Source organism: Myxocyprinus asiaticus, chromosome 10 (genome assembly GCF_019703515.2).
Source record: "Myxocyprinus asiaticus isolate MX2 ecotype Aquarium Trade chromosome 10, UBuf_Myxa_2, whole genome shotgun sequence".
In the NCBI taxonomy this organism is placed as follows: Eukaryota; Metazoa; Chordata; class Actinopteri; order Cypriniformes; family Catostomidae; genus Myxocyprinus; species Myxocyprinus asiaticus.
Window position 1 is genome coordinate 10,047,081 of NC_059353.1, and position 14,241 is coordinate 10,061,321.

Here is a 14,241-nt window from a genome sequence, read left to right on the forward strand (position 1 = left end):
TAGGTAAGTCACACTGAAACATGAAATGTACACTTACTGTACAGCAGTTCAACAAAGTTTTTTGAATTTCGTTTCATTTCACTTCTGCTTTCTTATATTTAAATTTGAATTCCAATTTTGCATCCTGTGTGCTACTTTATTGAAATGCTGGACTTGAATTGGAATTTAAAAAGCATTTGCAACTCAGTTCTGTGGTGAATCCAGGCAAAAACAGTGTGTTAGAGCTGTGGGAAGGGTTTGCTGCTGTCACCACTGCCTCTGTTGGCTTTAATAGTGATTAGTGTCTCTTACTCTAAGATGCATTTCTGTTACTATGGTGACCGACGAGTTTGATTGAAGTCTCACATTATTGCAGCTCATTTGCCGACCTTTATCAGTCCTGGCCCAGAAAATAACCTGCTATCCACAAACACAAGCCTGAGGATAAACAACAAATCCGGCTCTTGCAGAAAGACGCATCATTATACCAAAACACCAGTTTAATAGATGCTAATAAAAGCTAGTTGTAAAACGGGCAGTTTTCCTGAAAGACCAATCACCCACATTCATCAATGTGAAATCACATTCGATCAACTCAGGTTTAATAGGCTACCTGCTACATGACTCAAGTAGATGTTCAATGCAGAGTCTATACCATGAGTGATTGTGCAGCCACCCATGACAAGAAAATCGGTTTCTTCTGGCCCAGCTGACCTGTACATTGCACTTCATTTATTGTGATCTCCCGTGAGTGAGGAGCAGTTACATGTGTTGATTAAGATGCTTTTGGCACAGTGATGGACGATCCACTCAAACAAGTCTATTTCATATCCTCTGCATGTGTGTTGTACGAGGCAGGCAAGAGACATGGCAGGCCTGATTAGTGGGGACCTATTCCTTACCAATTGCTGTTATTGATCAGAGGTTCCTGTGTGACCCAGATAGAGCTGAGCTAATACTAGACTGAGTGAAGGAGTTGTGGCCTAGCGTTTAATGCACATGCTCCTGACAAGTTGAGCCTTGATGTTCACGTGGGTAATGCAGGTTCAATATCCTTACCTGTTAAAGCATCATGCCCATCTACAGGACACATACTGTATGGCCTTGGATATTTTATTTTAATTGGATTTGAATTTAACAAAAAATAAAATGTGCATCTTTGATAATTAAGTTGCATGATTATTGCAGGTAAATAAAAGTGTTTGCCTAAAACGCTGTGGCAGAAATTACCCATGTCCCCTGTCTGGGTCCACTTGCGCACCAAAGAAAATGTCACTGTACCACTGACTAAATTAACACGTCTCACACTTATATGAAGAACTAGGCCTGCCAAGTAATTAAAAAGTTACATTTAAATTTACACATTTGGCAGATGCTTTTAACCAAAGTGACAACACACAAAACAACATAGAAAAACAAAACAAAGCACACAAAACAACACACAACATAAAACAAAACACACAGCACAACAAAACAGCACACAACACCAAACGAAACAAAACAAAACACACAAAACAACATACAAAACACAACATAAAATGACACAAAACACACAAAACAAAAAACACAACACAACACACAAAACAGAACAAAACACAAAACAACATAGAAAAATACAACACAAAACAAAACACACAACATAAAACACAACAAAACAAAACAGTACACAACACCAAACGAAACAAAACAAAACACACAAAACAACACAAAACACAACATAAAATGACACAAAACACACAAAACAAAAAACACAACAACACACAAAACAGAACAAAACACCATAGAAAAATACAACACAAAATGAAACAAAACACACAAAACAACAAAACAAAAAACACAACAGACAAAACAGAACAAAACACACAACAACACAGAAAAACACAACACAAAATGAAACAAAACACACAACATAAAACAAAAAAACACAACAAAACAGCACACAACACAAAATGAGAAAAAAAACACAAAACAACATACAAAACACAACATAAAACAAAACACACAAAGCAATATAAAACAAAATACACAACACACAAAACAGAACAAAACACACAAAACAACATAGAAAAACTCAACACAAAAGAAACATAACACACAAAACAACATAGCACACAACAAAACAGCACACAACACAATACAAAACAAAAACAACACGCAACACAAAACACAAAACAACATAAAAAAATAAAAACTCAACAAAAAAAATAACACAACAGAAAACAGAAAAACAAAACACAAAACAAAACATTGCAAAAGAGGACAAGAAATTACGTGGAGGGGGGATGATATAAGTCACACTTGAGGTGTGTTTCAATCGACCGATAGTGCCCTGCGAAGTGGACTTCACATGATATCCAGCCATCTTAAGGCTGTTGGTGTTTGTCTGAGCAGTTTGACAATCAATAATATTTTTATTTTTATTTTTTATAATCAATAAAACCTTTTTTTTTTTTTAACAGTTATGCTTCTCAACATTCTAAATCCAACAGCCAACTTTAGAATGTTGGTGTTAGTTAGAGTTTTTTGGAGTTTGTTATGTGCTATTCCAATAAAAGGGAGCGTATTTGTTCAGCTGGAAACTTATTAATCATTAATTCACCTAAGGTGTGCATTCTATGCAGTTGTGCACGAGTGTAAAGTGCACGAGATGCCACTGTTACATCCATTATAATGACAACTGGTTCCAAATCAGTTAAGAGACACAAATATTATAAAATAACCAAACATTTATTTTTATATTAAAGAGAAACAGTCATTTTACTTACGGGTTACGAGTCTGGAGAAATATATTTAAATATATAAAAATGTATATTTTATAAGAATACATGTTGATGTATTACATACAGTAAATGTTTATACTGTATATGGAAGTAATTTATATGCATTTACACAAGTACTATGTCATCGTACTTGAAATTGTAATCTGCGTGACAAGCGTTGTCTGTGTTTTGATGACGTTGCAGGTTATTCCAAATGAACAAATTTTGTCAAATGAAGTGAACTTCAACAGATATCCCATGCTCAGTCAATAGGAAGCAGTGAAAACTGCGTAGGGACCCTAAGAATCGGAATGCAGCTCTAAACTCTTGTCGCCCACATGAGCATCATGACTCAATGTGAGAGAGCATGTGTATTAACTGCGATGCCAAAGCTCTTTTGCTTAACATTCAGTCCCTTTAATACTACAGAGGAAAAAGAGGAAACTGCTTACTATATTTTTCTGTATGGAGGTAGACCTACTGTATGTGCTTCAAACACTTACACTACCAGTCAAAACAACTTACTTTAGATTAAAGCTCTGCACACTCTCTCAACCAACTTCATGAGGTGACTCATGGGACGTTATTTAAACAATATTAAAGGAGTTCCCATGTATGCTGGACACATGTCGGCAGCTTTTCATTCACCAAGAAAACTACCTTTTAGCTTTGAAACAAAACTAATTTCAATTATTTCAGCATAGGCCTTTAGATCAAAAGAAGATCACGAGAAACATAAATTCAGACATGTGTGCATTAACTTTTCACAGGCAGTCTAGCCCACTGATTTCTGCTTGCTTTCCTTGATGCTCAGGGGGGCAGATGAGTCTAACAACTGATTCCTTATCCAATATAACAGATGAATTACATCCAACGATCTGTATCTCTCTCACTCCTAAGAGCGGTATGAGAAGCAGGGACAAGAGGAGGTGACTGGTAAGTTGTGCATCTGTGAGCAGAGTTAAACCCCAGAGACAGGTTGCCCAGAATGGCAGTGTGGCCTGTATGTGTCAGATCAGTCTGTGAGTGGGTTGAGTGAAGAGACACAGTATCTCTCTCTCTAAAGGCACCTTTGTACTCACAGATAGGGTCACACGCCCTCATCTACTAAACATAACTCAGTTCATCAACGAAGACATACACACAAAAATCTGAACTATTAAAATGGGGAACACCCTCAGACCAAGGTTTGATGTACCGTGGGCATTTGGTGCAGAGTGTATTGCCTGACGAGTAGTCTTGTATAGGAGCGGGTTTATCTGATACAGATGATAGAAGTGTGGATTTTGAAGCTATTGCAATTTTTTGTTTCTCTGAATCTGAGTAGAGATGAGTCAAACTTATCCATCACAGGAGAAACTATAGTCTAAGAGACACGATTTAGAAACTCAATTTTGACAAAATGTGTACAGAATTTTTGCTGTGTTTTACCTTTGTATAACATTGTGTAGAATTTGTGATCAGAATTTCTGTCCTTCCAAATGTAATAAGTACTAATTATTTCGCAGACAGAAAACAAAGTGGAATATACAGATCTGCTTGTTAAAGGAATATTCTGGGTTCAATACAAGTTAAGTTAATTGACAACATTTATGGCATAATGTTGATTACAAAAAAATATATAATTCTGACTCGGCCCTCGTTTTCTTTAACACTTTAAGCTCGGGCCCCCGGGCTACAGTCTACAACCCCAACTACAGTCTTGACCAACACAAAATAGGTATCGAATGAAAGATTAGAAGCTGTAATTTACAATGCATGTAGGCATTATGACCAAAACTGAACAAGTGCTTTGAAATTTGCAGACAAATCAGAAGTTTTCCTTTTTGATAATTTATAAAGCAGTTTGCACTGTTCAGATTATTATGACAATTATGTTGGTGTTGCTTGTATGCCATGTTTTCATTTACAGGTGCATCTCAATAAATTAGAATGTCGTGGAAAAGTTCATTTATTTCAGTAATTCAACTCAAATTGTGAAACTCGTGTATTAAATAAATTCAGTGCACACAGACTGAAGTATTTTAAGTCTTTGGTTCTTTTAATTGTGATGATTTTGGCTCACATTTAACAAAAACCCACCAATTCACTATCTCAAAAAATTAGAATACATTATAAGACCAATAAAAAAAACATTTTTAGTGAATTGTTGGCCTTCTGGAAAGTATGTTCATTTACTGTATATGTACTCAATACTTGGTAGGGGCTCCTTTTGCTTTAATTACTGCCTCAATTCGGCATGGCATGGAGGTGATCAGTTTGTGGCACTGCTGAGGTGGTATGGAAGCCCAGGTTTCTTTGACAGTGGCCTTCAGCTCATCTGCATTTTTTTGGTCTCTTGTTTCTCATTTTCCTCTTGACAATACCCCATAGATTCTCTATGGGGTTCAGGTCTGGTGAGTTTGCTGGCCAGTCAAGCACACCAACACCATGGTCATTTAACCAACTTTTGGTGCTTTTGGCAGTGTGGGCAGGTGCCAAATCCTGCTGGAAAATGAAATCAGCATCTTTAAAAAGCTGGTCAGCAGAAGGAAGCATGAAGTGCTCCAAAATTTCTTGGTAAACGGGTGCAGTGACTTTGGTTTTCAAAAAACACAATGGACCAACACCAGCAGATGACATTGCACCCCAAATCATCACAGACTGTGGAAACTTAACACTGGTTTTCAAGCAACTTGGGCTATGAGCTTCTCCACCCTTCCTCCAGACTCTAGGACCTTGGTTTCCAAATGAAATACAAAACTTGCTCTCATCTGAAAAGAAGACTTTGGACCACTGGGCAACAGTCCAGTTCTTCTTCTTCTTAGCCCAGGTAAGACGCCTCTGACGTTGTCTGTGGTTCAGGAGTGGCTTAACAAGAGGAATACGACAACTGTAGCCAAATTCCTTGACATGTCTGTGTGTGGTGGCTCTTAATGCCTTGACCCCAGCCTCAGTCCATTCCTTGTGAAGTTCACCCAAATTCTTGAATCGATTTTGCTTGACAATCGTAAGGCTGCGGTTCTCTCGGTTGGTTGTGCATCTTTTTCTTCCACACTTTTTCCTTCCACTCAACTTTCTGTTAACATGCTTAGATACAGCACTCTGTGAACAGCCAGCTTCTTTGGCAATGAATGTTTGTGGCTTACCCTCCTTGTGAAGGGTGTCAATGATTGTCTTCTGGACAACTGTCAGATCAGCAGTCTTCCCCATGATTGTGTAGCCTAGTGAACCAAACTGAGAGACCATTTTGAAGGCTCAGGAAACCTTTGCAGGTGTTTTGAGTTGATTAGCTGATTGGCATGTCACCATATTCTAATTTTTTGAGATAGTGAATTGGTGGGTTTTTGTTAAATGTGAGCCAAAATCATCACAATTAAAAGAACCAAAGACTTAAACTACTTCAGTCTGTGTGCATTGAATTTATTTAATACACGAGTTTCACAATTTGAGTTGAATTACTGAAATAAATGAACTTTTCCATGACATTCTAATTTATTGAGATGCACCTGTATAACTTCACGGAAAATAAACTGAACATAAAATTTAGAGGAGGTGATTCTCTTTCAAACGAGCCCACACACAAGGTAATCGAATGCATAGATCATTAGATAATCCACACAAAGCACAATGTTACATATGGCCACCACGAGATGGCGCCATGTAAATTCAGTTAGATATGCTATTACATTCAGCCATGTAATTTTGTCTCAGTGAGCCAAAAGGCACTCATTCTGTGAAATCTCATTACTAAAATCATGTCTTCATGCTATGCATACCTTTAGTTGTTGTGTTTGCATGTGTAATTCGTTTTTTATGTACAATTATTATGTTTTATTTGTTTGGAGCTGCTTTTGGACGCATGGAGACGTTTTTGGACACTAGGATAAATTATATTTGTAATGCTACAACTTTTGATTGCTTTTGATTGCTTTGATTGGTTTAACACAAAATGTTTCTCCATTACAGTTGACATGACTGGGAACAAAAGCAGTTTTTCAGAGCCACCTTATTTACACCCAGAGATATATAATGTCAAATAAGAAAAATAAGAAAAAAAGTACATTTTTTGTCAGCCGTTTCTTAAGATGAGAGTCTCAGAATGTACCATAATCTATATAATTAAAAAAATTGGAAAAGTTTTCTTTACAATGATACCAAACACACCCTCCATTTTATTATTATTATTTTTTTTTTTTTGAGGAAATCTTTAAAAACCCCCTCAGAGCTTATAGGGTAAAAAAAAAAAAAGAAGCAAAAATCGAGGTTACAGTGAGGCACTTACAATGAAAGTGAATGGGGCCAATTTTGGAGGCTTTAAACAAAAGTGTGAAGCTTATAATTTTATAAAAGCACTTACATTCACTTACATATCATAGCTGTTATTTAAATTTTTGTTCTAACAGTTGTTTAAGGTTTTAGAATTGATGGCATCAAGTCGTCATGGCAACAAAGTTGTAAAATTGGCTATAACTTTACATAGAAAAGTTAAGTGATTTTATCACACTAAAATCATGTTAACACACATATTGTTTATGTCTTGTGGCAATACTTTTGAAATAGTGAGCATTTTAATGTTTATGGATTGGCCCCCATTCACTTCCATTGTAAGTGGCTCACTGTAACCTCGATGTTTGCTTTTTTTTTAAAGAAAAGGAGAGACAAGTCAAAATAAATATTTGTGAAAATCAACATTACGGCACAAATGCTGACAATTGAGCTTAACTTGTACTGAATCCGGAACATTCCTTTAAAATTTAGTTTACTTGCTACAAAGTGTCTCAAACAAAACAAACAAATATTTTAGAAATGTAATACCAATAAACTGCCAAACTTTGTCAAATCCAGTGATTATTTCTTCCCAAAAGCGCTCACAATACTGGTACATGTTTAACACAATTTTGTTTCCCGACAGACTGATAAAATCATTTTCACCTGACTCCAAGAGGCTGCACTGCAGATCTGCAATTTGACTAGAGCTTGTAAACTGCGCAAATGCTTTCCAGTTTTATGTGCAGTATGCATCAGATGGTCAGTGAACGGACTGTGGGTGGTCCATGGGTGTGCTGTCTAAGGGTGAGACTACTTGACAAGTACCTGCAGGTGTTTGACGATGTTGACCACTTCTCGTGTAGAGTACGGGTATGTGATGGTTCCTTGGTCTGCCATGGACCGGAGCTCTCCGAATGCAGCCACAAGTTTCTGGAGAATAGCGTCAGGAACGTCCGGCCCATATTGCTTCAGCATGGCAAACTCCTGCTGCGGCTTGGGGTTGTCCACTGCATGGCAGCTAAATATGTCCCCTGACAGAGTGAATCATGAATTGAGTATTAGAAAAAAACGAAAATAAGGACATAATGCCTGTAATTGTAATAATATGATAAGTAGGGCTTTCAATAAAAAAAGATTTCTCAAATGAATTACATGATACATTGATTAATTCATCAAATATATCGCAAAAAAATCTCAGATAAATATTTGCTGAGAAAAGATAATGAAGATAATTTAAAGACATTATTGAGGCATACGATCAATGCATTTTGCAATTGAGTTTGTCAATCTGTCTGAGGCAGGGCTTTTTCCCCTTCAGTTTTTCAGTGTTTCACAGCATAAGTGCTGCATTTTTAAGACTTATTAAAACATGTCTTGAGACTTCCACATTCGCTTACATTCTGTTGCACTTTGAGCCCCTTATTCATTCTGAGAGTACTGCTTGCTCTTGTATTATTGTGTGCGAGTCAAAACGTTTCTTTTACACTTTTTTTTTAATAAAGTGACTTACAGTGCAACCCCAGGAGCAACCTGGAGATAGTGCCTTCCTCAAGGACACAATGGTGGTGCCTGTAGGGATCGAACCGGCAACCTTCTGCTTACCAGTTCTGTGCTTTAGCCCATATGCCACATTCACTCTATCAGTCATAAATAGTAATATTTTGTGCTGTGTGTATAATTGTGACGTTTGCAATAGAGTCTCCTTTTAGGGATCAATAAAGTACATTGATACATCTAACTATAGAAGTCTTACCAAGTGCTCCAAAGAAGTCATTTCCCAGGAAAGGAAAACCAGGTCGGTTAGCTAAAACAATCATGCGAAAGTCTGGATGCATGGGAATGGCATTAGGCCGTCCTGCTGCATCCAATAGATCTGTGGAAAACATAAACAATCCCTGTGTTTTTAAGACTGTCAGTGATGGTTCTATGATATGGAATATGTTGGATGCTCTCTGCTTGTTTCACCTGACACTATTCTCCTTCCGTCAGCCAGGATCATCTCTCCACTCTCCACCAGTGTCTTCAGAATACACGTCACATTTGTGGGAGCTTTGTCAGCTTCATCTATAACAAGGATGTATCCCATCTTCACAGCTTTCACCTTCAAATCAATACACACATAGGCACAGATGACTCCATTTTTATTCCATTAAAGGGTGATATCCTCACTTCTGTAGAGTTTGATTTGAAGTCCACTTAAAATGTTAATCAAGCTTTTATGTATTTCCTATCTGAACATTAGAATTAAACAGACTGTTGCTGTACCTTTAGGACTTCAACATGTAAAGGACCTCTGTTCTGATTGGCTCTTTGCACATGAGAACTGTAGGTGTTGTTCATCAGGGTGCTGAATATATACACGTGGATGGTAATTTGTTTATGCGCTCATGGTTGTGACGCCATAACCATGACAATTTATGAATGACCTGTTTTTGCATTTTAGCTTCCAAGCTTTCCTGTTGCCTTTGGCTGGTAAGGTTTTAACTGTTATACCTTATCCTTGTTATATCTTGTCGGCATGTCGTGACAAAGTCGTGACAGTGATAAGCAACTCATAATTTTATCAATTACTTGGTGTCTATTTCTGCAACGCCACACTGGCTAGCCCCGCCCACACTGAAATCTCATTGGACCATAGTCTCACGCCTCGTGTTTTATTAAACATATTAAACTTGAAACACAGACAAGGGGACACTGACTGTAGAAGTTAAGAAACATCAGATATTATATGATAAATACCACAACTTCTCCAAGGACAATTGAAAAATGTATGAAAACACAATGTACAGTATAAGTTCCCTTTCACTACGATGCTATGTCAGCAGCTGGTGTAATGGGAACTCCTCCCAGGAGTGACGATCTCTGAAGCCTGTATGGAATTATGGCAATCTCATTGGCAGATGGGGCTCGGCACTCCGCCCCTTATGCGCGCGTCATTGCGAGCATATTAACTGGAGCACAGCACCATTTCATTAGAATTTTCTCTTCAGGGTCATGATTTCATCTCTTGTACTCTCCAAAGCCCGACTCATCCCTTTGTTGTCTGAGCTTGCACACCTGAACAGCGAGTGGATTATTTTATTTTCCCTGTTGTGCTTCCAATGATTAGCATATCCTTTACACTTCAGTGTATTGCAAATTGTAGATCTATTGTGTATGTTTCTTCTAGAAAAGAAACTAAAAAAGCCTTTTTCTAAACAACGTCTTTTTCAGGATGACGTTTCGCAAATGTTCCCTTCTGTGTGAGTGATACATCTCTCTTTCCGACAGAGTCTGACTGCGTTCACTGTGAGCGCATGAAACTTAAGACACTTCACCCTTGGCTTGCTATCTTTATGAGTCAATGCCAGTCCCCTCTTCTCTCAATATCTAACCTCTGCGACTCCAGAGGGACGGCATAAGGAAGGTAAGCGAGGACGGGATGTAGAGCGCAGAGATTTTGAGGATGAATTGTCGCCGGCACAGGCCTCGCGTCTCTCTTCTCCTCCATTTCAAGCAGCTTCGCTTGTTCGGTTTACCAACTACGATCTGCACCCCACTATTGGCGCCCATGATCCGATCATGTTTGGTGGAAATGATGATGCCAATGTTATTTCGCTGGAGGCCTCTGAAGGTGAGACCTGGGGCCTCGTATAAAATTCTGCTTAGATTTCTTCCTAAAAGTGTGCATATGCACAAAAGTCAGATTTTGCGTACGCACAAAGAAAACTCAAATTTATAAAACCGTACGTACACCAGAACCTGCGCATAGTTCCCTTCATAAATCCCAGCTAGCAGAAGATTGTGCATACATACAAGTGATTCATTCCCCACACCATCTCGTCCCCAAAATAACCATACACCAATCAGCCACAACATTAAAACCACCTGCCTAATATTGTGTAGATCCCCCTTGTGCCTGCAAAACAGTGCCAACCCGCATCTCAGAATAGCATTCTGAGATGCTATTAATCTCACCACTATTGTGCAGAGTGGTTTTCTGAGTTACTGTGGACTTTGTCAGTTCAAACCAGTCTGACCATTCTCTGTTGACCTCTCTCATCAACAAGGGATTTCCGTCCACAGAACTGCCGCTCACTGGATGTTTTTTGTTTTTGGCAATATTCTGAGTAAATTCTAGAGACTGTTGTGCATGAAAATCCCAGGAGATCAGCAGTTACAGAAAAACTCAAACCAGCCCATCTGGCACCAACGATCATGCCACGGTCCAAATCACTGAGATCACATTTTTTCCCCATTCTGATGGTTGATGTGAACATTAACTGAAGCTCTTGACCCATGTCTTCATGATTTTATGCACTGCACATGGATCACATGGAGGATTGTTGGTACCAGATGGGCTGGTTTGAGTATTTCTGTAACTGCTGATCTCCTAGGATTTTCACACACAACAGTCTCTAGAATTTACTCAAAATGGTGCCAAAAACATCCAGTGAGCGGCAGTTCTGCGGGTGGAAACACCTTGTTGATGAGAGAGGTCAACAGAGAATGGCCAGACTGGTTTGAACAGACAAAGTCTACAGTAACTCAGATAACCGCTCTGTACAATTGTGGTGAGAACAATGGTATCTCAGAATGCTATTCTGGGATGCAGGTTGGCGCTGTTTTGGCGGCACAAGGGGGACCTACACAATATTAGGCAGGTGGTTTTAATGTTGTGGTTGATCGGTGAATATGAAGTGTATAACACCTATTTTTCAATGCATATCCTCATTTACATACAATTACCATATGCATTTCACCATCCAGACACGTGATTACTGCATTTAACAGTACGAGAAACTGTATTATAAGAGATAATATAGACTGTAAATGTCACATGTACCCAAAGGTTAGATGCTGCACCATGGAGAAACATTATTTAATGAGATATTAACTTGTTTTCAGAGAATATATCTTGAATATCCCTTGGCAAAATGTTTTTATTGTTGCAGACTAAATCTAACCTAAGCAATTTTGCTTCTCAGAAAACCTTTTAAATCGTTTTAAGGGTGTTTTTATTGAGAAGTTAAATATTTAATACTGGAAACAAAACTAATATTATTAAAATTCTTTGTGCAGCATTGTCTGATATCATCAGATTACTAAGATTTTATATCTGACTGGTATTTTATATTCAAAAAACAGCTGAACGGCAAATTAAATTTTCATGATGTTTTTATTAGACTAGAAAGGGGGTTTCATTGCGATAAGGGATGAAGTGGAGCAGGCAGCACATTTAATGTGCATTTTATGTGCATTGCTGTACAATACTGTTTCTGATGAGACATGTCTCTCCAATGGTCCGTTCGACTACCAAATGTGGCCAGCAGTGCTGCCTGTCCTATACTGTCTGTTTTACTAAGCCATTTCACGTCAGTCAGAGTCAAGTGCGCTTCACAGATAATCTTTATTCAAATGCTGATCTTATCTCAGTACATGATTTCTGTAATAGCCTTTGGGAACAGAAAATATCTCAAACTAAGAAATCTTCACTGTCATTTTTAGTTACTGTATGCTCCTTCTCTATGATGACACGGGAAAGTCCTCCAAACACAGCGCATCTAAAACCAATATTTCCCTTTTAAATTAGTTACATCAAATTAATATAGCTTACTGTTGGCCAGATAACAATTACTTCTGATTCAAGTGCTTAACTACATACTTTTTTTAAATTATAAATATGGTGAATTAAATGAAAATCAGAGTTTATAATCAGCCTGTTCAGGTCATTATTTGTCCAGCTGAAGTTGCCAATTCACATACACCAGTAAAAAAGTGCGTACACACAGTGAAGAGTGTCCGGACGGTGCGCACATATTTACGGCAAGTTTATTTTTTTATAAATCACGGTATGTTCGTGGGAAATTGTGTACGCACATTTCAATGCCCATTTTGTGCATATGCAACTTTTATACATCAGCCCCCTGGTCACACTCGTCTGACGAGCACGCTGGAGTTTACCCCTGCGGGATGGAAAACCAAGCGAGGAAGGCTTGCGATGTGGAGTTGTTAGAGGTTCTCGCTCGGTCACGGTCAAGAAGCTCAAGCTCTAATGGCCTATGTCTGATGTGCCCGAGCGTTCTCGACTCAATGAATTGTTTTTACCGAGTCGGCACAACTCTGAGTCCCGTAGCCCAGTGCTGTTCTTTCCAGAGCTGCACAAACATCTGGTTAAGACATGGTGTTCTGCCTACTCAGCAAGAGTGCATGTCTCCAGTGCAGCATCCTTACGTGACAAGGACAAGGCCTTTCTGCTCAATGCACTGGTGTCGCAGCAGGGACTCTTTGGTGATGCCATGAATGCTTTCACTGAGGGATTCCAGTTGGCTAAGAAGCAATTTGTTGCATAGAAGGACATCTTTCTGAGGCAAGGTGGAGTTGTAGTGCAGCAGTTCGCTTACGCCCTTCTTCTGGGCAACGTCCCACAAAGCAAATATCTGCGCTAGCTATTTGGACAACACCCTCATTCTAACAGAAGGGTGTTGTGCTCAGCCAAGTGGCCAGACACAAAGTTGTCACAACGGACACCTCCAACTCAGGCTGGGGCGCCCTGGACGATGGTTGTCCAGCCTTTGGCACCTGGACAGGTGTGTGAATTACCTGGCACATAAATCACATAGAACATGTGGTAGTCCTCTTTGCTCTGTGAGTTTTTTAGGCAGATGTGTCGGGGTTTTACATGTTCTGATCCGCACAGAGAGTACATTCACACCTAATGTTGGCTCTGGTGTGTCGAATTCTCTTATGGAGCAGGTCTAATCTCCTGTTAATAAGTGCGATGCCTGTCCTCGGTCACCTGAACTGCTGGGCAGACTTGCTCTTGCATCAGGGGGTCAGACAAGGGGAATAGAGACTTCATTCTCAGACAGTTAAGAGGATTTGGGAGGTATTTGGGGAAGCTGAGGTGGACCTCAGGTGGAGACGACGCACAGCTTTTTGGAAGAGCGTTTGGATGTAGGTCTCTCTCCTCTATGCTTAAAGAGGAGAGAGGCACAACACTCTGGGAGATTTGTCAGTGGGCAAACACCCTCTGGTCAGTATGTTTTTTGCGAGGAGCTAAATGGCGCTAAGAGGCCCTCTCACCCTGCTACCGTCCCGGTCTGGGACTTATCGCTGGTGTTAAATGTGCTTATGGGTTCCCTGTTTGAGCCATTAGATATGGTGAGCTTACACATACTCTCCTTGAAGACTGTGCTGCTAGTCACTTTGGCTTCAGTCAAACATGTTAGGGATCTTCAGGCACTGTCTGTCAAAGAATCTTGAGAAGAGT

The 14,241-nt window shown here is 39.2% G+C and overlaps 1 protein-coding gene across 1 annotated transcript in view; it reads right to left on the reverse strand.

The window, feature by feature from the left end:
• The window catches only part of vwa8 (von Willebrand factor A domain containing 8), a 166,877-nt gene that overhangs the window by 75,894 nt on the left and 76,742 nt on the right, over positions 1–14,241 (reverse strand). The window contains exons 23-25 of the mRNA XM_051708491.1: positions 8,955–9,090; positions 8,743–8,862; positions 7,815–8,020 (exon numbers count right to left, since the gene is read on the reverse strand). Coding sequence (XP_051564451.1) covers positions 7,815–8,020; positions 8,743–8,862; positions 8,955–9,090 — 462 coding nt within the window. The remainder of the gene's footprint in view (positions 1–7,814; positions 8,021–8,742; positions 8,863–8,954; positions 9,091–14,241) is intronic.